The sequence below is a fragment of the Mauremys reevesii genome, linkage group 8 (assembly GCF_016161935.1).
Source record: "Mauremys reevesii isolate NIE-2019 linkage group 8, ASM1616193v1, whole genome shotgun sequence".
NCBI classification, from domain to species: Eukaryota; Metazoa; Chordata; order Testudines; family Geoemydidae; genus Mauremys; species Mauremys reevesii.
The window spans coordinates 72,456,641-72,481,318 of record NC_052630.1 but is presented as its reverse complement, the minus strand read 5'-3'; the positions used below and the strand labels follow the sequence as shown (position 1 = coordinate 72,481,318).

Below are 24,678 nucleotides of genomic sequence, written 5' to 3'. Positions count from 1 at the left end.
ATGGGGTGGGGAAGGGGCGGAGTTGGGGTGGGGCTGGGGGGGGTGCAGGAAATTTTTTTTGCTTGGGGCAGCAAAAAACTTGGAGCCAGCCCTGCAATAGCATTTCATACCATTCTATTTAATTGTAATGGTTTCACTTTCACATAAATACATTGTTATTTTTCTCTCAGCTCCCAGAAGATGATTTGAGTTGGTTTCACCAGAGATAACACTCTTATTTAGAACGAGCAAGACTTCAATATCATCTAAACGATGGCACTGAAGATCAAAAATATTTTATGGTTTTAATTTTTAATTATGTATACAAACAAAGAAACAGCTTTCTAATTGCACATAATTAAGTAATAAGGACAGAGTAATAAGCAAATACAAGTGTGTTTTCCTCAACTGGGACCTTAGTTGCTATAGCTGTATAACAGAAATCCTTTTTACAATCCAAGACAACTATATGTGGAAAGTTCCACTTACTGATTCCAACATCATTCTTGAATAAAAAGAGACAGGCTACTAGTTGATTAAAGAAAATGTTCACAAAATTATTCGGAGTTTGAGTGACAATGAAATCATGAGTCAGATTCCTTTAGTGACTGCATGCCACCCACATGCCTAAAACAACCAAAACGGTGTTTGAGAATGTTATGTAGAGAAGAAAAAATAATCAGCAAACCACATTAATGGGCTGATATTAATTCTTGAAAGGCTGTGTGTTATAATTTCTATCAAAGTTCCCAATTGCCTTGTGAGGGAAGGTTTGCATTCATTCTCCCTAACCCCATAAACAAACAAAAAGAAATATCCTTAGAAACTAATAAAGATCAACTACTGTAATTTATAATGGAGGAAGATGCCCAAAATAGAAGCAATTTAAAATTATACTATACATTGCTTATGACTACAAGTGAAAAAAAAATTGCAGCTATTTCTTAGTATAAATTGAATCTCCAGTCAGTGGAAAGTTTGCCTGAGGAAGGATCACAGGATTAGGCTCAATATGATCATAGTATTGCAGGGTTATGTTCCATATGACCATGAAATCATATGAAACAGCATGCACATGTGGGATCAGGACCTTTATTTTTAAATGTCCTCTATCACTTATCAGACAAGTAGACTAAATTAAATTAAAATAATCAAATCTCAGATATTTTATATAGTGATTTTCAATTGTAGATCTGAAAATACTTATCAAAGGAAAATAAGTAGTATCCCCATGTTACAGATGTGGAAATTGAGCCACAGAAAGATGAAGTGACCTTCTTAAAGTTACACAGCAGGTTAGTGATAGCTAAGAATAGAACTCTGTTCTGCTAACTCCCAGTCTGATGCCTTACCCACTAGACCATGTCACATCTACATAACTGAATATTAAAGGCTGGGTTACAAAAAATGTTCACAGATATTATTCATTTTTAAAATTGGACGTCACACAGAACTGTTAGGTTTTGGAGAAGTGGCCTATCGGCCTCAGCTAGACTTTTATATGTATCCCCAAAATATATTATTCATTATTTGTATTAGTATTGTTTATGATGGAAGCATATGTGAAAACTGATGGTGTCCACTGAGAGTGCACCCTGTGAGATCAGTGTGTAAATTCCAAAATTTCAAACATATAGTTTTCAATGCAGAACAAAAATAGCAAAAGCTACTTATAATTCTATTTTGGCTGTCATTTATTACACATCATATGGCTATATAAATCTTCAATCCTGTATTATGTACAATGAATAACAGTTACTTAGCATGGTAAGTAGTTTTCACTTTCCATTTTAGATTAAAAACAATGTGCCATGTGATTTGGGAATTTATACACAGGATTAGTTGAACTCACAACATTCTCCCTTAACCATAAGTGCATCATTTAAGGACAAACAGGCTGTTGAAAGCGGAGACTCCTGACCCATCCCATGGAATGAAACACATGGCCCAGAGTTGGCTAGCGTTCCTAAGCACTGCATGCAGTGAGCACAATGGGTATTATGAATTCCATTTTTGATATACATAAGTATCTTTTGTGGTATTATGTTGGTTTGGATTCTCAGAAAATGGCAACAGGAGGAGAAAACAAACACCACTGAATGACTCCCAATGAAGAAAGATTAAGGTCCTGATTTGTATCCTGGATTTACAGGTTACAACTTCACTGGCCTCTTTGTTTTACCCGGGTGCAAGTGAAAGCAGAATGAGATTCTAAAACAGTGTATTTGCCCTGACATCTGTGCCAACAATCCAAAAGGTATAACCCTGTCTGGTCAATAAATAAGTATTGAATTACTTTAGATCTGGTGGGATGAACCTTAAGATATCTTGAGAGTGGTAAACTAAAAAATAATTTTTAAAAAAGTTTGCAATGCAACTATTCTTTCACACAGAAATTGATGCAGTATAGATTTCCTCTTTGTTTTACCATTGAGTGCCAAAAAGAAAAATGGAGACTTTCTAAAACTCCTTTTTCTCTCAGGTAAAAACTGATAGCATGTTATATATAGAATTTGTGGAAATTAGTTTCTTGTGAAACATGAGGATGAAGGAAAAAAACTCACACAAAAGAAATTAAAGCTGAGATGGCTGGTTTAAATAGAATCTTGAAAGCACTTTGGGGAAAACCTCTGTGTGAAAATGGAAACAAGTTTTGCCCTTTTAGAAGGCTATAAAGATGGAAGCACTGTAGAGACATAAGGGCTTGGAGCTGAACAACTAGTCTGGATGAGACAATTGTTAATAGAAAAGACAATTTCAGCAAATGAAATGTAGTAGTCATTCACTGATTTGTTTAAATATTAAATTCGGCATATGGAAATTAAATTCATATCCCATGGTTGCATTTTGGATTTAAACAGGGTATAAAGATGCAGGGGCCCTTTGGGAATGATTTGATTAGCTGGTGAGGAAAGAGAGCTTTATTGGCTAGCTTTTCATGTCAAGTGTTAATAGCTGTCAAAAGTACCATCAAAGGAGTCACTTGTAAATCAGCTTTAGCTAATCAAAGATGCTTCAGAACTACTAGGTCGGTCACATATCAGGAAGGAAGATTTTGCTCATTATACACATGTAAAAAACATTTCCATTTGATGTGAAAGTGGAGATGCAGGGCTTATTTAGGAGCTGGGTATCCAACTATAAAATGAGGTTGTATGACTATTTATTTGTGGAATATCACTCAGAAGTGTTCAGATATTACAGTGATGGGTGCCAAGTATAAAATCCACACCGACAGAACATTCGGACTGATCCAAGCTTTCTTGGATGATACCTTTAAATGACTGACTGTCTGGAGGACTCTCAGTAATTAAACATCTTGCCACACAAAAGATGATCTTTCCAGGACATCAGAAATTGGTGACTTATTGCCCTGCTAGAAGGAGCTGTGGGTGTGTACGCCTTCCTGCCCCAGTTATCCAATTTCCTTGATTTCTTGTCAAGAGAGATGAAATGAAAGGAGTCTCTCTAGTCTCCTTGGAACTGTATAGGAATCATTAAGTGTATGTCTACTCAGCAACTAGACACCTGTGCCAGCTGACTCTGGCTTGCGGGGCTCAAGCTGAGGGATGTTTCATTGCTGTGTAGACTTCCGGGCTTGGGCTGGCACCCAAGCTCTAGGACCCATGAGGTGGGAGGGTCCCAGACTTTAAGCTCCAGCAAAAGCTCGGAAGTCTACACAGCAATGAATTAGCCCTACAGCCCAGGGCCACCCAGAGGATTCAGGGGGTCTGGGGTCTTCGGCGGTAATTCGGTGGCAGGCGGTCCTTCCACTCTGGGACCCACCACCAAAGTACCCCGAAGACCCGCGGCGGGGCCCCCCGCCGCCAAAGACCCGGCACTTCGGCGGTAATTCGGCGGCAGGGGGTCCTTCCGCCCCAGGACCCGCCGCCGAAGTGGCAGGTCTTTGGTGGCGGGGGGCCCCGCCACGGGTCTTCGGGGCACTTCGGCGGCGGGTCCCGGAGTGGAAGGACCCCCCGCCACCGAATTACCACCGAAGTCCCGGAGCGGAAGAAGCTCCGGGGGCCTGGGCCCCGCGTGAGTTTTCCGGGGTCCCCGGAGCGAGTGAGGGACCCCGCTCCAGGGGCCCCAAAAACCTCTCATGGGGGCCCTTTCGGGGCCTGGGGCAAATTGCCCCACTTGCCTCCCCCCCGCCCCGGGCGGCCCTGCTGCAGCCCAACTAGCGGGTACGGACTAGCTGTGGGTATCTAGTTGCTATGTAGACACACCCTTAGACATCTGCTTTGGAATCACCATAAAGCAGAAGAATATTTCACCAGTGTTAATAAAAAGATCTATGGAGGAGGACATAGCTATAATTATATAGGTCACATGGGCCAAGTCTAATCCTGGAAAGGGTCAAAGGAAGCAGCTCCAACTGATGCATATAGCACTTACTAACAGAATGACTCAAAGAAGGCAATAACATGGTGAATGGTGAATATGAGTCCTAACAGAAGGCCCCTATGTCTGCACCAAGAGAAGACATCAAATGTGACTTCTGTATTTTTCAAGGAATGAAAAAAGATTGACCTGTCTCAGTTCTGACCAACTTATTGAATATTAAGGTGGATTTCAGGATAAGTTTTAGGAACGTTAAGGGCTTTAGTGCCACACTCAAAGGCATTAAAGTATCTTAAAAGATCTGACACCAAGCACTCCTTTTCTTTTGCTTTCATTTTTCCCCTGGTGCCAAAGCACCCAGAGAAACAAAAACAAATCCACTTGGTACCATGGATGAGCATGGAATGAATGACCATCCCAATGTGGATGGAGGACTCAGTGTGAAGGTGCTCTACTTTCTGATTGGGTTGAGGAGTGAGTAATTAATGGAGAAAAAATTTCCTGTCCATGGCACACTGAATTAACTAGGGACATCTCCAGGAAACATTTTGTGGCAGAACTTGAATCCTTTAAGAAGCATGAAGAAGAAAAAAAAAGAAAACAAAAATTCTGACACCCCCCACCCTTAAATGTAACACAATCCAGCAACTCTTCTTTTTAAAATGCACTACATTAAATTACACAGGACTAAACCTATAATAAAGTGACTAGTGAACTAAAAACTATACTTTAACAAGAACATTTTGAACACTCTTAAGTGGGTGACCCAAGAGCAGTCCCCAGAGCAATAGCACAAGGAATCAATCATAGGTGTAAGAAGGAGAGAATGTATGAGACCTGCAGCAGTTTTGAAAGAGGCATCAACAGGATGAAAACAATTTTGACAGGATGCATATGACTCCCAGGCCTGGTCTACACTAAGGGGGGGGGGTCGAACTATGGTACGCAAGTTCAGCTACGCGAATAGTGTAGCTGAACTCGAACTACCTTAGTTCGAAGTACTCACCCGTCCAGACGCCGCGGGATCGAAGTCCGCGGCTCCCCCATCGACTCCGCCACTGCTATTCGCGGTGGTGGAGTTCCGGAGTCGACGGGAGCGCGTTCGGAGTTCGATATATCGCGTCTAGATTAGACGCGATATATCGAACTCCGAGAAATCGAACGCTAGCCGCCGACCCGGACGGTAAGTATAGACGTACCCCCATATACACCCCCCACACACACACACACAGTAGTTGTGCCTCTGCACAGAAAATAGGAACTGAGGTGCACATATGGCTTTTTATAGTAGCAGTCTTGGCAATGTACAGCACATATGCACAGACTCACAATTTTCAACCAGTCTTAACTAAATGTAGTAGTCCCAAGTCTGATCAACTCAGACATTGGCAACCTGTAGAGGCAAATGTGTTGATGAAAGAGCAGAGAGCTATGAAAGCTGTGGTGATACTTAGGAGAGCCCTTCTTTCTCATTGTTCTCAATGTGGTCTGAGTTCAGGTCTTGGTAAACCGTAAGTGTGTATTAACTTACCCGCACTGGCAAGCGTACATATGTAATTTGACACAGAAAGACAAGTGAAAAGTGAAGTTTTATAGTTTTTTTCCAAATCATAAGAATGGCCATATCGGGTCAGACCAATGGTCTGTATCAGTTGGATATTCGGTCTTCTGACTGTGGCCAGTGCTAGATGCTTCAGACAGAATGAACAGAACAGGCAATCATCAACAGATCCAACCCCCATCATCCACTCCAAGCTTCTGGCAGTCAGAGGCTAGAGACATCAAGAGCATGGAGTTGCATCCCTTACCATCTTGGCTAACAGCCATTGATGGACCTATCCTCCATGAACTGATCTAGTTCTTTTTTGAACCCTGTTATAGTTTTTTACTTCACAACATCCCCTGGCAAGGAGTTCCACAGGTTGACTGTGCATTTTGTGTACTTGGTTTTCTTTGTTTTAAATCTGCTGCCTATTCTTGTATTATTTGAAGGAGTAAATAACACTTTCTTACTCACTTTCTCCACACCATTCATGATTTTATAGACCTCTATCATATCCCCCCTTTGTCATCTCTTTTCCAATCTGAACAGTCCCAGTCTTTAATCTCTCTTCATAAGGAAGCTGTTCTAGACCCTCAATCACTTTTGTTGCCCTTCTCTGTACCAATTCTAATATATCTTTTTTATATTGGGTGACCAGAGCTGTATGCAGTACTCAAAATGTGGAATATCATGGATTTATATAGGGCATTATGATATTTTCTGTCTTATTACCTTATAGGTTCCGAACACTCTGTTAGCTTTTTTGATTGCTGCTGTATATTAAGCAGATATTTTCAGAGAACTATCCACAATGACTCCAAGATCTCTTTGTTGAGTGGTAACAGCTAATTTTGTACGTATACTTGGAATTATTATTTTTCAATATGCATTACATATGATGCAGAAGTCCTTGCTCCAAAAGTGCAGTGAGAAGGGAGTTTCTGCATCTAGGTTAGCCCAAACAGTATCTGACTTTGACATTAGTTACTTCTTTCAGTTGCACCAATGAAAAAGTTCATGCAAGCTACTGAAAAAAACAATACATTTTCTCTAAATGAAACTCATTTTTTCAATGATATTAAGAGAATTATGCTAAAATACAAATTACTAACTAATTGATTTACAGGGAAAATATGAATATGATAGGAATCTGCCTAAACAAACATAACTGTGAATGTTTTATGAATATGTACTGTAATCATTTGCTTATTACTTGGATATAAAAACAAACAAACATTAGCATGAGGTAACTCTTCGTGTTTACACAATGTATTAATGAAAATGTGTCATCTCCTCCTAGTTTATATAAAGCAGTCAATATACATTATAGTTCCTATCATCCATTGTTTTACACTGATTATTTGCTTAAATAATGTTGTCAAGATCAATTATATGCACTAGTATGTGTAGCCACTAAAATCATTCTTTTGTTCAGTTAATCATTTTGACCTTTGCAAAATACTACTAAGGTCTACCAGAAAGAAATGGAGCAGAACAGATCATTTTGTAGCTTTTGAAAACACATGAGCAACAAGCTGAGAATTCTACAAATCATTTCCAATGGAAGCTAAAGGATTAGACTGACGTATATTTCTCAAACTACATCTGTCATAACAAGTCTAAAAAAGCAACCAGCCTTCTGAGCAAAATCTGGCACTTTGGGAAAAGGTTTAAATAGCACTGAACACAAAACTTATCATTTCTATGTTTCTTTTTTTCATATTTTTAAATAGAATCAATCAAGACCACATTTCTTTCCACATTTACATTTCACTTCAAGTTACAAAGAAGGTTTTAATAATTTCTCAGATACAAGTGTCATTCTGGACATTTTTTTCTTCAACCAACAAAAATAAGGAAAGTCTCGGCTAAAGCTGCTACTTCATCCACAACTCACATAAAAGGTCAGGAGGAAAAGCCAAGCCTATAGATTCTACTGACAATCTATTGGATCTTCAGATCCATTGATCTTCACATCACATCACATCACATCACCGGAGCCATTTAAATTCTTCTGCTGAGATCTCATAATTTCAACCTCTTCCACATTTTGCACTGCACTGTATTCTTAGTGTGTTCTAAAAAGATATGACTTAATATCTCCCAGTACAAACAGTATGCCTGTTTGCAGCTAGGTCTTCTTGTATAGGTCATGATTTTATATCTAAAGGGATAACTAAAAGTGGGAAATGTTTACAAATAATATTGCAATCTACATTGAATAGCATGGAGCCTGATCTCAATATGACATCTCACACACTTTGCTTTCTTATAGCATGTTCTGATTCTTATAGTATGTTCTGATAAGATGAAATTCATATCTCCTGGCAAGAAGACCACATAAAACAGTTATAATATGGGAGTCTCATTGGTGATGAAATTTTCCCTAACCTGCAAGCAGCTGTTAGACTTTACCCCAGGCCTTCCACAGCTGCTGCTCCATTCAATAGGAAGCAATAGCAGCTGCAGCCCCTCCCTCTACATAGGGCTGTCTAGTCACTGGATGTGTATGAGCACGGATGATGAATTGCTTATTATTGAATTGAATAGGTCTTTCCTGGAACTTCTCATTAGCAGCAACATGTTCTGTATAATATTAAAATATTATGTAAAACACAGTATATACTATGATAGTTTGTGTTGCAACTCATCCAATTCAAAACAAACATACACGTTACATGCTCCTCCATGAACTGGCTCTTCCCACTTATGCAGAGTCTGCAGGAATTAGGGAAGAGAAAAGTCACTGGGAAGCCTGCTCATTCCCCCACTTAGCACAGTTGCCCCCAAGTTTGATACACAGAGGCCTTCACTCACACCTATTAAGAGAAGCTCCACCAGCAAAAAACACTATGGCCTAAGGCCCCTCCCTCAAAAAACAGCGGTCCTGCCCACCAAATCTGAGTCACAGCACTTCCTCCCCAACACTCCTTAAAGTGCACTTACCCCATTTCAGTCAGAAATGTTCTGCCACAAAAAGAAAGAACAATCTTTGCCCCAGAAATACCTTAAGCTTCCCTCTATTGGTTCCCCACAGTGTTCTCCAGCTCATCTGGTACCAAAGTGGGTCAGAGAGCTTTTCCTGATGTCCTCCCACTCAGTCCAGGCTATTTTTCTTGATCAGCTTAAGTAGAAATAATGTGAATTTAAGGATGAAAAATGTGCTTTTCAGAGCTGTTTGGAAAATGGGAGAGAGAATGTTGCAAGAATTTGTGATCCCCCCCCCCTCCATTTTCATCAAAATATTGTTTTTGTCAAAAGTTTCCAACCAGCTCCAGTATTTAGCATGAATAAGAGTATCGTTTGGATTTTGTTTCCCATTTATAACTTTTCAGGTAGGGGGATTTTTTTTCCCTACATACTTCCAAACATGATAATGTTTATTAAACAGTTTTTCCATAGCAAACATTTTTAAAAGGTTAATATCTTTATTTGTGGAAATATATCTTCCTGTTCATCCTACATTTTCAGCTATGCATGCAGAGATTTAGCCATGTGACATGTTTTTTAGATCTTCCCTACATTTCATTTTTAAAGACAGACTAGTTCTCTTGCACACCAGTACGTGGAAGAACTACAAAGGCAGGCAGAGTGCTTAGTACAGTAGCAAAGAAAGACCCAAATTCATCCCTAGGAAAACTCAATCAGTGGAGTTCCACCATGGTTGACTCTGGTCAACAGCTTATAAATAGTTTTGGATTTGGAAAGAACCAACAGCCTTACTTCTTCCACAGAAAAGAAACAAGCCAAATCAACAAAGTAAAATAAAAGAGCCTCATCCATAATATGCATGATGGGGCTGAAAGTGTGCACTAAAATACATCCCATGAAAATCCACTGAGTTCAACAGGATTACCCAGGGTGAATCATAGTAGAATTTAGCCCATGGCCTGCCTGATATTTTTTCTTTACTAATTTAATTTAGTGTTTGTTACAGATGCCAGCTTGACATCCCCAAAGGCTGAAGTCTCCTGTTTATCCAAGGAAGAGGTACAGCATAGGCAACTGCAGTGCAAGCTTCCATGCCCTGACCTGCCAATGTGTCTCAAACACTTTTCTAGAGGGGCCTTTGCTAGGGGGAGAGAGCAGTGGTGTAGTGGTAAAGAAAGAAATGGCTAAACGAACCTACATTAAACTCCATATTCCCCAAACAAGAAGTGGGTAAACTCAATTTATCTGTGTTTAACCTCCACAACACTACCAATTCAATCAGTAGCTCATTGTGGTGAGACTGTCATTGACAAAAGGTGCCAACTGATACCAATTGAGATATGGTACTATTAGAAAATGGATTTTACCTAGTACACCAAATGGCAGTCAGACATCAATTATTTTTGGTCACTACCATCTTGGGCTATAGCAAATCCTACTACAACCGCAGGAGTCAAACTGCTGCAAAAGTTAGAGTTTAAAACAAAACATAACAAAACAGACATTTGGATATTGAAAACAGCAAAAGAATAGTCCAGACATACAAAACGTTTTTCTTACAACCTAAAAAATGACAGAATTGGTTGTTTTAGTAATGCTTGTTAAAATGAATCCTGGACTAAAAACCTACACAACACATGTTACCATAGGGTGCAATTTCAATCCCTAGAAAACAAGGACCAAATCCATCATAATTATACCCATCCAACCCCAATGACTTCAATATGAGGGCAGAATTTGGCGCTAAGGCTTTGTGTTGGAGGATCTAACACAATCAGAAACATCGTGGTAATACTGTGGCATGATGAAATTAGTTTTTAGAGATTACTGACAGAACCTGCTTGATGAGAAAGCAATTTATTCTCAAATGTGTTTTAAAGATAACTTGCTGAAGGGGAATACATTTGTAAAATAAACAATTTCAATCTCCAGAGCTCTTTTTCTTGTCTGTCAAGCTCCTTCTGGTCTTTAGTGTTGTGGAAACAACAGCAGCTCCTGCCTGTGTGCCCCATCATCCCAAATGGTTAAATACTCCCCTGGCTGATCCTCTGACTCTTTCCTCCACAATATGATCAGGGATTATTAAATGATGCCAATGTCCCTGTCATCTGACATTACAACTTGTACATTCATCAAGTTAAAGGCAGATGTTTTATTATGTTTCCATTTGCATGTTTCTAAGGGAAGAAAACCACTGAAATTAATCTTACATAAATCTTATTTACAGAAGCCCACACCAAAATAACAAGTGCACAGGTTTATTTTCCACCTGCCCAGTGCACTAAAGGGAGCACTGTCTAGTCCAGTTTGTATATCAACTTACTTTCAGAAAATAAATGCACAGAAATATAGCTTTTAATGACTAGTAGCTGAAATATTGGCTTGTGGACATTAGCAGCATAGGCTCTGGGAATATAGCTCGCTGATTTGATCGGTGACTAACCCACATGCTTTGAAAGAAATAAATAAGCCCATACACTTTTTCCCCCTTAAGAAATCAATTTGTGGTTTCAAACTGAAGGGGGCAGGTTAAGACATCCATGATAAAAATGAACTTCGGAGGACTCCCCTGAAGACATTAGGAAATGGCCCCGGGCGTTGGGGGGCTTTGTTGCCCCTGGTTTCCATTGCCATTGCTGGGGTAACCCGCAGCCCAAACACACTGATACCTGGGAAAGCAGCAGGCTCCTTCCTAGAAGGGACTGAAGGGGAAAGACCCCCCCGCACCCGCTCCCCAAGAAATCGGCTCTCTCCTGCTCCCAGCCACGGCAAATGGTGGCTGCAGATCCATGCTAACCAAGGAAACACCCCGTTATCCTGATCCTCAGCACAGCCCTCGCCCTGCACCAAAGCCCGCAGCTGCCCCTCAGCAGCGTCCCCGGGCTCGGGGGCGCCTTGCCAACAAGTTCTGTCCCTCGCGGGCGCTGGCTGGGCAGCGCAGCCCCGGGGCCGGAGCGCCGCCTGACTGAGAAGGGGAGGCGGGGAGGGGAGCAGCGGCTCTTGCTTACCACCAGCACCGGGACCCCTGCGGCCAGCGCGTAGAGGAGCGCCGGGGGCACGGCGCTGCGGTCCTCCGGGCCCGGGTAGGGCTTGCGGTAGGAGCCCTCGTAGCAGAAGAAGCCCTGCACGTTGACCGTGAAGGTGTCCGTGTACTCGAAGTAATAAGCCAGCATCACGGTCCCTGCCATGATCACCATCTGGAAGTAAAGCATGCTGGTGAGCGCACAGGGCACCGGCAGGCGCTCCGGCTCCGGCGGCCGCGGCAGCCCCCCTCCCCGGCGGCGCGCTCCGCCCGCTCCCCGGCGGCATCCACCGGGGGAGGAGGCGGCTAGTCCCAGCCAGCAGCGGCGGCGGCGCCCGGGCGCAGGCTGGAGCACATGGGCAGCGCAGGAGGCTGGTTAGTTCCGGGCAGCGGCTCGGCCCATGGGCTAGCGCCGGGCAGCTGCAGCTGCAGCAGGGCACAAGCCCCTGCCCATGGGCTGCTCCCGGCAGGCGGCTCCGCCCGAGCACAGGCTCGTGCACTGGGGGGGCAGGCGGCAGCTAGCCCCGGGCAGCAGCGCCAGCTCCGGCCGGGCACGTGCAGGGGGAGGCGGGTCCCCTCCCGGGAGCAGCCCCTGGAGCGGGGAGCCCGGCTGAGAAGCGGAGCCGAGGGTTCCCCTCCAGTGGCCGCAGCCTTCGAGCCAAGCCCGCCCCCGGGCAGGTGCCTGACGCCTCTGCCCAGCGCCAGCCTCCCGCGGGAGGGGGCGGGAATCCCAGTGTCACTCCGAGCCCGCGCGAGCCCGGCTCCGGGCAGGCAACGCAGTCGCCGCTCCTAGGCTGCCAAATCCCTTCCTCCCTTAGGATTTTGTTTCTTTGTCCAAACAGCTGGAGCAATAATTGCCCGTGCGGAGCAGCCTTGTGCACAGCCCCTGCCGCCGCCTCCTCCACTCTAGCTGCTTGCTAGACTTGGCGTTGCGGAGCTCTCCTCCAAGCCAGCGATGCCAGCCCGTGGGAGACACACACACGCTGGCAGACTCCTCGTGCTCATCATCTGCTTTAACCTCGCTTTCCAAAATGCTGCACGGGGATTCCAGGGAGTTTAGCAAAGGGCGGCCCCCCCAAACTTTGCCCTATTGCAGTTTGTTTGCAAGACAAGCACACTGATGCTGTCTCTTTAGGGCCAACGCTGTAGGTGCAGCTCCCTAGAGGACCCCCGAGACAGTCCCACCGACCTGAAGCACTCCAGTGGGCAATGAGAGGGAGGGAGGGAGAGCAGCAGAATGGATCGAAAGCTCCCCAGAGCCTATTTCACCACCAGACTTATCGAATTTTAATTTAGTTAACAAGGTTGGACTATAAGAGGCTGATGCCAAAACCACTGAAGTCAGCAGCCGTCTTTCCGTTGTCTTTAGTGAGCCTCTGATCAGACCCTAAGCACACACTTTCTATGCTCTGCTTCTTATGTGAAACAACTTCATTCCTAGGACAAATATTTAGTGAGATGGGGCATTAAGAATGTTTAAATTTCTAATAAATTCTCAGAAACTGCAATATACTTTTCAATAGTACTATAACAATGCTATCCTACAGCAGTACAATGGTTAAATGCTTACTGTGTTCTTTAAATGCTTTATATGTATATTTACTTCATATAAGCTGCTCCAGCACATGAATAGGATCTTACCTGAAAGAGGACAATGTATATTTAACTTGATAAAATAAAACAAATAAATACTCCATCCTATGAGGAAATCACACTTACAAATATAAATGGGAAAAGGAGTCTTCTAATTTAAAAATGCAAGCCTTTTAAAGATTAAACAAAAATGGTAAATTCTTTTACAGATGTACCAATATAGTCTTCAAAAAGTTATGCTCTCAGATCAGAACTCCAAAAAAGTAAATACAGATAAGTAACTTTAAGGTTGTGTCCTAAAAGGACAAAAGCCAGAGACTGTGGTCAGAAAGCTCAAACGGTCTTTTACAAGGCCACACTGTTAAACTTAAATTCATTTTAAAACTTTACTTGGCTTTGTTACTGCAATCAGTCTGATCTCAGTTGTGAACCAGATTTGCTTTCTCTGTTCATGCAATATACGAGTGTTTTCCTACTAGCTGTACTTAAGTCTTGAAAAATTGGTTTACTTCCAGGGTTCAGGAGCATTAACTTGGTATTATCCTGGTCTTGCAAGATGATGCTAGTCTACATGCACTCATTTCTAACCACTGCATGAAAGAATATGTTCTTTATAGCTGTGGAGCAAACCAAGTCTATTTTTTCTTCAATTTTGAACTTATTCTCCAAAAGAGGCCTTAAAGGAATTCATTTGTATTTATCAGATTTCATTAGTTTGTTAGATAAACTGTTAATATGCAGTGAGACATCTAGTGGTGAACTCTGCTCTGCCCAAATACTTCTATTTTCCTTAGTGCAGCTGCCAGCAACCACTGAAAGTGACCTACCTATCTGTGTCAAAATAGCTCAATGTGCATTGTTAGTTAGCTTTATATATACATAACTATTGTTATAGAGCCTGATCCAATGCCCTTTGAACTCAGTGGAAAGACTCCCACTGACTGATAGGCATTGGTTCAGGCCCATAGCTTCCAATGTATTTCACTGGGAGTGACTTAGGAAAAGTGGCAACATTTGATGTTTAATGTATGAGCATATGGTGTAGTGCCATATAGCAAGGATTTGGGGCTTTTACTAATGTAAAATGTTCCTTGTTGGGGGTACTAATGTTAAAGTAACAGTGAATATTTATTTCAGGGAATGTGTATTGGAGGAGGACAAAATCACCAAGAGAATGTTATCTTTTTCATTTCTAGTTAATGCAACATCTGTGAGCATCCTACATTCTGGAATACCTGCTGTGTGACAAATTCTCCTCCTGGATGTGCAAACAGAACTGGCATTGCACACACTCATTAAAGGGCAGGAAATGGTCTTTTTCTTGTGCTGATAAAATGAGCCTGTTTGAAGCTGGTACAGAGGAGTCATCAGTAGCAAAAGAGTGATGCATGTTTGGGGAAAAACAAGCAGGCTACAGCTGCTGTGTCTTCATTGTTGATATGAGTGATAAATGTATTATCTGCTGGTTTTAAGTTCAGCATAGAGCCTTTAAAGAAATTAAACGCTTACAATTAAGAGACTTTACTCTTGTTTTTCTTTTGCTCTATAATGCTGTCAAATCTTAGCTGGGCACTCTAAAGTATGTGGCTTCCAGACACATTTAAATATATTGTACAGCAAACTGGAATACAGGATTTAATAGGCTGAATCAATATAAATTTTTCATTTGAGTTCAGTTGTCTCAATCTAGTCCCCAATACATCACCCAAAAAAAAAAAAAACCATTACACAATTAGCACCCTGTTGGTTATCTCAGCAGAAAAGCCAAGGTCCGAATGAAAATGGAGAATGAACTACCCACTCCAACCAAGCAAACCTAAATTTTAATGGAAATCTTATCAAGTGGATAAGTAACTTACTAAAAGGTTTACAGAGCTAGAGTCTGATCCTATATCCCTAAAGTCAAATTGGAGTTTACCATCGTCATTATGATAGCTCTTCCACAGGGGTAGGGGGGTTGTGATTCTAAAAAGTGGAGAAATTATGTAGAAAAATCTAGACATTGTTTTTCATTGAGAATAATTGTGCATGATCTGAGCAAACTTTATTAATTAGTTGAATCAATACCAGTGGAAAATTGTACATGTTTAAATGGAATATTCACAGCCACAATTGCTTGTGGTTCTTAGTATCAGAATCCTGATGAAGGATCTGACCCAATATAGAATAATATTTTGCAAAAAGCGTAACAAGGCTTGTGCAACTGCTGCCCTTGCTATAGCTATTCTGAGGATCCATAGAGGATTTAGTTCTGTAGGACTATCAATCCTGCATCTTTGACAAGCCAAAATCAATTTTAAATGGATGCGTATTTTAAATTACAAGAGGATAAGCAAGCCTGCAGAACCAAGGGGTAATTCCCCCTGCCCCTTTTTATTCATAATTTTAAAATAGCCACCCTTTAAAATATTTTTATGCAAAAAAAACCATAAAATAACTTTTAAGCTGAGGTTTTGACAGCAAAGTTTCAGACTTGAATGAATATTTATGGCTGTTATAAAATTCTGAAAACATGATTTATAATATAAATGGTGACAAACAACCTTAACTATGGCAGGACAAACAATCAAAAACCCCAAAGCAAGACTACAGAATTATAGACATTCATGCCTGTTGGGTGTGTTCACCTGTTAAATCAGAAGTATCTTAAAAATGAAAGAAATAAATTTCTGATTCAAATCACTCAGATTACTTATTTTAAAGTCAAAATGCTTGCTTCTTGCCAATCAACAAGCTGGAAAAGAATGCGACTCCAGCAGCAGCAGCAGCTACCACTGAGTTCTGAAGGAGTACTGGAGTCCACTATCAATATTATACAGGGACATTCTTGTGGCTTAATAAGTACTCAACTCCCATTGAAATTGTACTGGAGTTGAGGACCGATGTTTGGCATCCTAGGAGCACAGGGTATCACAAAATTGGCCCCCCACAGTTCCAATTTTTCAAAAGAAATCAACATGCCACTTAAAAAAAAGTAACTTGTAAAATGTATTTGCATACCGTGAAATGGTTGCTTGAACAGTCCAAAATATTTGGTATATTGTGATACAAGGAGCAAAGTCCAAATATGTTGACTGTGTTTGACTAACAAAATCCAGTGTTGTACTTAACACACACAAATATATAGTAACTAATTTTTTTAAATGTAATTGAAGAAAGTATTCTAGAATCTTAGCACAATAAGATCTTCCATTAATCTGTCTCTTCCTCTCATTAGGCCCTCTAGAAGTTGTTATACAACAGATGCAGGACCACCTTAGTCAACATAGAAGAAGTTGTAGTGTTGTCAATGAGATTACCTGCATGAGCAAGGATTACTCACATGAGAAAAAGTGGCACGTTAAGGCCCAGTGATTTAATCTAATATCTGAAATTTAACCCAAAGTTCTAGAAGAGTGTTTGCTATGGTTTACCTCTAAAACTATGAATGTTTCAGTGTAGTAGGAAACTGTTTGATACGGCAATAAAGTTTACAAAAATGCTTGGAGATTCCTTTTGGAATACAGGATCAGGCTCTGCGAGAATCCAATAATGCCAGATGTTTGGGTTTTCGTATTCATAAACACGCTCCCCATTTGTGTATACATACTGTACAAACACAAACATCTTGTACAGAATTAGCTTTATTCTGTGAATACAGTGTTGGCTGATCAAGTAAAACAACAGCTACACATTATATTATGGATGTAATATTTATTGGCTAAGCAGTTAAAGATGCAAATATTTATTAATTCAAACAAATACAAGACCGAGTACACAATCCCCAGTGATTAATGCAATCTACTCAGTATAGTCTCTACTTACAGCATTCCTTTAATTTATACTAATATTATGCAATGGCAGTTTGGCAGAGAAAGGCCAAGGACCAACAGTTTCTCAGGTGCTGCAAATAGCATAAAAAAGTGAATTGGTCAAATTGCCCATCTAATCACAGATAAAAAGTGGGTGGCAAAACCTATGTCAAATAGTATCTTATTCAGGAATAGTCTCATTAATTTCAATGAAATATTTCCAATTAAGAGCTTTATGGATTCTTGTTCGTTTCCATAAATAGAGCTGAAGCTTCACTCTCTTGTAATATTTTGAAATAGTGATCTTCAGACTGAGGACACTATTCCACTCGAAGACTTAAATCCATTTACCTTCACATCATTTCTGACAATATTTCCCAACTGCAAAACATATTATTGCTACAAAAAGGTGGTAAAAAAACAAAGCCAATAGCTTATTGAAATGAAATCTGGTGAGTCAGAAAGAATGAACAAGCTACTGTGACTACATCCAACTCAGTAGCCTTCACAGGATGTTGGGTAGAGTCCTTACTCACATATTTACTGCTACGTTGTTTAATCTATAGTCCAAATCCTTTCCCTCAGCTACACTGATGTACATTTGAACTCACTGCATTGACATCAGTGCCACAAACATTCAGGGCAGGGTGTAGGAACCTGCTCAGGATGGGGAGGGTAGTGTGGATGGATATCAAAATATCTTGCTGTAGGAGACCTTCTGTCTCCCACTCCATTCCTGTTAAAAACAAAGAAATATCAGGGCCCAATTCTATCCATGGTTATTACACAAGGTGACTTTCACCAGTGTACAGAGGACTTATATAAAGTCTACACACCACTTAAGTGTATAGTTGCATAGGCCTTGTGAGACTCATGCAGAGGGGCTAATTTTGCTCACAATTCCCCTCAACTGCAATTAGAGCTATGTATGTGTGTTTGAAAGAATAATTTCCCCCCATTTTCTAAATATATTCTCCTATTTAGCACTTTTTTACCAGAGTGACAGAATCTGCCAACCCTATTGCTGTTCCAGTCCCATATTTCCATGCTACGCTAAGCCAGTCCTTCTATAGGGAGTATTTTTTGTTAGTATGGTGCAGGAAAAAAGGCAAAGCACACACAAAATCTGCGGAGGTTCCTTTGCTCTGGCAGGAGAGGAAAAAATAACTAGTAAGAGCCCCTAATTTATCAGATGGGATTGAGTCAGGAATTCCTGCAAATAGCAGGATGAATGTTTATTTTTAGACAAATCTTCATGGGGCTTGGCTCACAAAGTGATTCTGATGCGGATTACATTAGAAGTTAAAGAGGAATGGCACTGACAGTCCTCTGAAAATGAAGGCTGTGTTCTGTATGAATTGTGATATCTGATTATTCTAGCTGTAGTGGAATATGAAGGAAATACTGATTGCGGGTTCTGTTTTCTTTTAAACATGTTGTGAGTGAATTTGATGTAAATGAAGGTGAGGAAGTAATAGTTTTGACAACAGCCAGGCATAATGCAGGTATATATTGTGCATGCTTCCTCCACACAGTTCTGTTAATGCACCCATACAAAACCTGCAGCCCCCTTGTAATTCCAATCTTGTCTCTCTACTCTACACAGTGTGCATTTCTTGGAATATGACCTCCTCATTGTTTTTCACTTGTAACAAAAAGCTAGTCAAATGGCACTACTTTGTTCACTGTTGCAGGGTTATTCAGCTGGGATTTACACTCTTCAGAAGTCAAATATACAGTTTTCTCTCCCATGTTTGATAACTGAGACATCTTTAAGAGTTAACCAACAGGGTATTTTGAATTGTTCAGTGGGGGAAGTTGGCAGATCTGATCCAGGTCTAATTTAAGGCTTGATCCAGTAAACACTTATGCAAATGAATAACTATATACTCACATGAGTAGTTCCTTTGACCTACAGCCTAAGCCAACTCCCACTTCTGTCCAAGGCTTAAATTCCCAGAGAATATTTCCCGGAGGCCACCACGCCCTCCCACCCCATTCTCTATGGGCGGCAGGGCTCAGGGCTTCAGCCCCACGGAGGGATGCACAGGGGAACAGGACTTCAGTCACAGGGCCCTGCTGACTCCCTGAAACTGGCTTATGGCTCCCCAGAGGGCCACAGACCCCCTCGTTGAGAACCACAAAAGCAGAGGTGGCCAACCTGAGCCTGAGAAAGAGCCAGAATTTAGCAGTGTACATTGTCAAAAAGCCACAGTAATACGTCAGCAGCCCCCCAGCAGCTCCCACCCACCAGCAGCCCCGCCAATCAGCACCTCCCCCTCCCTCCCTGCACCTCCCAATCAGCTGTTTTGTGGCATGTAGGAGGCTCTGGGGGATTGGGTGGGGAGTGAGGGCACAGCAGGATCAGGGGACAGGGCGGGAAGGGGTGGATTGGGGGCAGGGACTCTGGCAGAGCCAGGGATTGAGCAGTGAGCATCCCCCGGCACATTGGAAAGCTGGCGCCTGTAGCTCCAGCCCTGCAGTCGGTTCTTATACAAGGAACTGCATATCAACTTCTGAAGAGCTGCATGTGGCTCCAGAGCCACAGGTTGGCCACCCCCTGCACAAGGTTTGAAAATATTTACCAGAGTTCTGCTCCAGACAGCTCTGGCTGAATTTAAAACGTGCTTATGTCCATGAAAAAACTACTGCTGTTTTCACTGGGAACTGGATTGGGCTCTTAGTTACAAAACACCTGTACTTGAGGAATCATATCCTTAATGAGGAAGATATAAGGAAGAACATTTTCTAGGGAGTGGAACATATGACAGAGGATCAGCAGTTTGTGGTTCTGTTCCCAGCTCAATGTGTGGTCTTAGACAAGACACTAAATTTCCCACCAATCATCTGTGAAATGGGAATAACAGAATTTATGAATCACTTAGTGATGAGACTAATAATAATTAGTATTATTTGAATTGCAGTAGCTCATAGACATCCCATTATGCTAGACACAGCACATGTGAAATAACAAGACACACTCTTCCCAAAAAAGCTTACAGGGTTTTACAATCTAAGCATATGAGGAGAGATGGTAGCTAGAAGTAAAACAAATGGGAAGGAGGACAGGGTAACAGAGAAGTGATTGGAGTTTGATATAATGAGTAGCAGTCACAGCACATCAAGTACTTAACCATGAGGCACATGGCAAAAGTGATCATCTGAGGATAGCTAAAAGTGGAAGTGAAAAGTACTATTGTGTACAAGTTCTCAGCAGGATGGAGCAATACATTTGGAAAAAGAAGAAAGGGCACTATATATGGGGGCTGTACCTCTTCCAAAAATGTACAGGCTGTACTTGCATACCCACTGTTAAACTCTTACTATAAGAAAAAGAACAGGATTTTTAGTCAATGTATAAAGTCAGTGTTTTATGTCTAGTACTTTAAACTATTTCCCAGAAATCAGAATACTCATGTAACTGGAATATTTGAGTGTCATAATGGTAATGTTATCTGAACTATAAGAACTATAAATTAGAAAATTAATTAGAAAATTATTGCCACTGCTATAAAGTTATTGTCATCACTGGTAGATAGCATTTCATTACTATCACATAAAATGTAACTGAGTTTAAGATTGTAAATTACTCTGCATTTGGCAAACTTTAGCTCACTTTTTGGGACTACGGGTTAGATAAAAATTGCATGTGCAACCTCAGTAATTAAGAACAAGTTTCCAAGTCCCATCAGCCTAAAATATATAGTCATTGAGTCTTTCCTTAGGGAAAGAAATAATGGCCAGGGAACATTAGTATTAGCATGGAATGTTGGGACAGCACACTGCTGAATTAATAGCTAATATAAGCAGAGTTCTGCCTTATTAATAGTGCAGAATGAACTGAAAAATTACTCTGACCTGCACTATATACATTACATGATATATATCTAAATGCCTAGGTTTTACACATTCCAAAATTAGTTCAGACATTTGCACAATACATAAAGGTCTTATGTTCAAATTCATGAAACTCCCTTTATATATTATTTAATTCATTTCACCAATTTGGATCTGATAATGTTGCTATTTATCCAACTTCTCTTCTCCTAAAGAGTTATATTTGCAGATCATTCACAATAAATGATGACATAGGAGCTGACTCCGTGGGTGCTCTGGGGCTGGAGCACCCAGAGGGAAAAATTGGCAGCCAAGCTCCCCTCACCCCTCACTCCACCTCCTTCTCCTCCTCCCCTGAGCACGCCTAGTCCCCACTCCTTCACCTACCTCCCAGCGCGTCCTGCACGGTCACTGCCAAACAGCTGTTTGGCAGTGTTAGCGTGCTCCAGGAGGGAGAGGGAGAAGCGGTAACATGACGCGCTCAGAGGAGGCGGCAGGGAAGAGGCATGACTGGGGCGGGGATTTGGGGAAGGAGTTGGAATAGAGGCGAGGAGGGAGCGGGCGGAGACTTTGGGGAAGGGATTGGAAATGGGGGTGGGGCCTCATGGAAGGGGTGGAGAAAAGGGTTGGGACTGTGGGCATGGTGGGGGTCGAGCACCCAGGGGAAAGAAGGGAAGTCGGCACCTATGAATGAGACTAATTAATACAATCATTTAAACATCTTATATTGCTATTATAAAGATGATCATAAATGCACTGTATCTGTCATCACATCAAGGTTACAAGCTTAGCCTTTTATCCACTTGAAAATCTATGCTGATGTTAACTGAGAAAGTGCTCAGCCCATCTAGTCACCTCTGTGTGGCGATTATGTTCTTACTCAGTGGTTAGTCATTCATAGGAACTCCTTGCCAGGAGATGTTGTGAAGTCCAAAATTTATAAATAGGTTCAAAAAAGAACTAGGTAAGTTCATGCAAGATAGGTCCATCAATGGCTATTACCTAGGATGGGCAGGGATGCAACATCATACTCTGAGTGTCCTTAGCCTCTATTTGCCAGAAGCTAGGAATAGATGACAGGGGATGGATCAGTTGATGATTGCCTGTTCTGTTCATGCCCTCTGAATCATCTGGCATTGGCCACTGGCAGAAGACAGGATACTAGGCTAGATGGACCATTGGTCTGTCCAGTATGGCCGTTCTTATGTTCTTCTCTTATGTTCTTATCTGAATAGGGAATGGTTATTGTTCCTTCCTAAATGCCAATAGATCATGGAGATATTGCAATTTGATGATAAAAGGAACTATGGTTATTTTTGATGGTCACAGCTAAAACTTCTTCACACTCCAGTGTGTCCATAAGAAGCTGGTAGAGCTTGCTTGTATGGTTTTCTATTGACTTTGAAAGGAGCATCATGCAATTTTTGCCTACATAAACCCAACTTTTTTTTAACCTACTATCACAGAATCATTTATTTCAAAATGTACGCTGTGTGGAAGACTTGTACATATAAAATACAACCCTTTCAGAGGTAGAAACATTTTAAAATAATGATATTTATTGGTCTGTCATGTCATAAGAACTCTGTTCTTTTAACTACTTACACATTAAAATAAATGGGAGACCTGAATATCATACATAAAGACTGCAGGACCATGTCCTTCTTAGTGAGCCTTCATGAAATAACCTTCGGAAAATGTAATGGGCAGTTCGCTAAAAAGATATAAGTGTCTAGGGAGGCCATATATTTTCATGGTGTTAGCCTTGTTCCATAAAGTCATTGTTAGTTTACAGCATGCTGAGGCTGTCTTTATAGTAACTAGGAGAGGAACCAAATTGGATTTAAAACAAATTATTTTGCTTGTTAGACATCCTAATGTCCAGTTATTTAATTTCATTAGGAACACATTTGTTGGGAGTCAGGCATATTCAGGCCTGACAGAGCATGCTCTGTTCTAATGGTTCAACAGCTTAGCATAAGCAGAATTGTGCATATGTAAGAAAATTCAGAATAATCCTGTTTGCAAGAAAAATAGAAGATAAACTAATCAGAAGGCTACAAAAGACTGGTTTGAACGAGGAGAAAACCTGTACTGACAGGAAAAGAGAATTAATAAGGAAATTAAAGGCTAATACATATGTATAAGAAAAGATAACAAAAAGTTTTCTATAGCCAGTGTAACAAAAATTTGAGGAAGCCATGAACTGACTGGGATGATACTACAAGACTCTCCTACAATGTGCTTCTCACTTGCGAATAACTGATCACTGTTTATGGATGTTTTGCCTTACTAATCTGATCTGCTGAGTGGTGAATTTCTATCCAGCAACATTTAAAATTCCAGTTAGCAAAGAACAACAGCCAGGAGGAATGGGCACGATCTCAGATTTGTCCCAACTGACCTTGCATATAGATATACAGTGATGCCAAACTCAGTAATAAGCTTAAGAAAATCAGGTATAGTGTATTAGCTGTGGGTCTGTAATAGATGCATATATCTGTGCATAAGATCTCATTGTGTTCATGCACCCCATACTTAATAATTTTGCTCTCTTGACTTTGCAGCTAGCAGCTCCAGAGACAATAGTAATGATAATGGGGACACTGGGGAATTGCCAGACCCCTTCCCTTAAAGGTAGAGAGGCTTAGAATGAGAAATGTTTATAATTGTTTCTATACAGCAATTTAAATCCACTGTCAGTAGTTTCTTCTTAATGCCAGATGTATATAATGTCTTGAATAGATGCTTTCAGCTAAACCTGTCACTCTGTTTGTGTGTGTCCAGGAGAAATATCGACAACATGGGTGTTTTAAAGAAATACAAAGTAATCAGATTTATAAGCCACGTGTACTGTTACAAGGACAAAACTGTTCATCATTACTTTACTAGAAATATCAAGAAGTTACATCAGGAGTGCATGGCTCACAGAGAGAAGAAAGTTAGAGTTCTTTTCATATCAGTGTGGTAAGGGGCTCAGATTCTCCCTTGCCAGGAGAACTATCCAGTGAGGTAAACTACTACTCTGGTACACCTCATCATTAAGTTTCCTTACTAAGCTCCTCTCAATGCATAATGTTTGGAGAGTCATGGTGGGAGGAGGGGCCAGGGAGAGTCAAAACCTGGAAAACTGGAACTCAGGGGTGTTAAGGAGCTGTTGATCCCTGGAATTCTGCTTCCCCTGGCAGTATAACTCCTGAGGGAGTCATGCTGTCATTGGTGCCTCCTTTTGTTGTGCCCAATTCCCTTGGAAAAGGACATTGGGAGGGAGGTTCCATTGGTATTAACTACTTCAATTGTTTTCCTCTTGGAAATACACCAGTAGTTCAGGAGAAACACTGAATGGCAGTTAGCTCGCTGCTGACCATCTTTGAGAGATGACTACCACTTTCATGAGTCTCACGTGCATCAGTTATTCACAGCTTGTTCTCGACTGTTCAGCAAATCTTTAAATTTTTTAAACAATTATTGCTTACTAGGGTTAGACTAGCTTACAAAAGCAAAACTGGAGAATTGCTTTGGACAATTTCTCTAAAAATAAAGAGCATTCATTGAATGATTTTGCTTTGTTGGTCTTTTCCATTTTCAAACAAGTGGCAGCCTTCCAGTGCTCTTGTCAGAAGACAAAAAAAAAAGTG

At 41.2% G+C, this 24,678-nt stretch overlaps 1 protein-coding gene across 4 annotated transcripts in view; it reads right to left on the bottom strand.

The window, feature by feature from the left end:
- PLPPR5 (phospholipid phosphatase related 5) overlaps positions 1-24,678 on the bottom strand; it is a 115,743-nt gene that overhangs the window by 42,517 nt on the left and 48,548 nt on the right. For 2 of the 4 annotated variants that reach the window (XM_039483245.1, XM_039483246.1), the window contains one exon: positions 11,806-11,994. In XM_039483245.1, coding sequence (XP_039339179.1) covers positions 11,806-11,994 — 189 coding nt within the window. Of the gene's footprint in view, positions 1-11,805; positions 12,193-13,008; positions 13,040-24,678 lie in introns of those variants that run through there. The other 2 variants (XM_039483247.1, XM_039483249.1) reach the window with 2 other exon arrangements.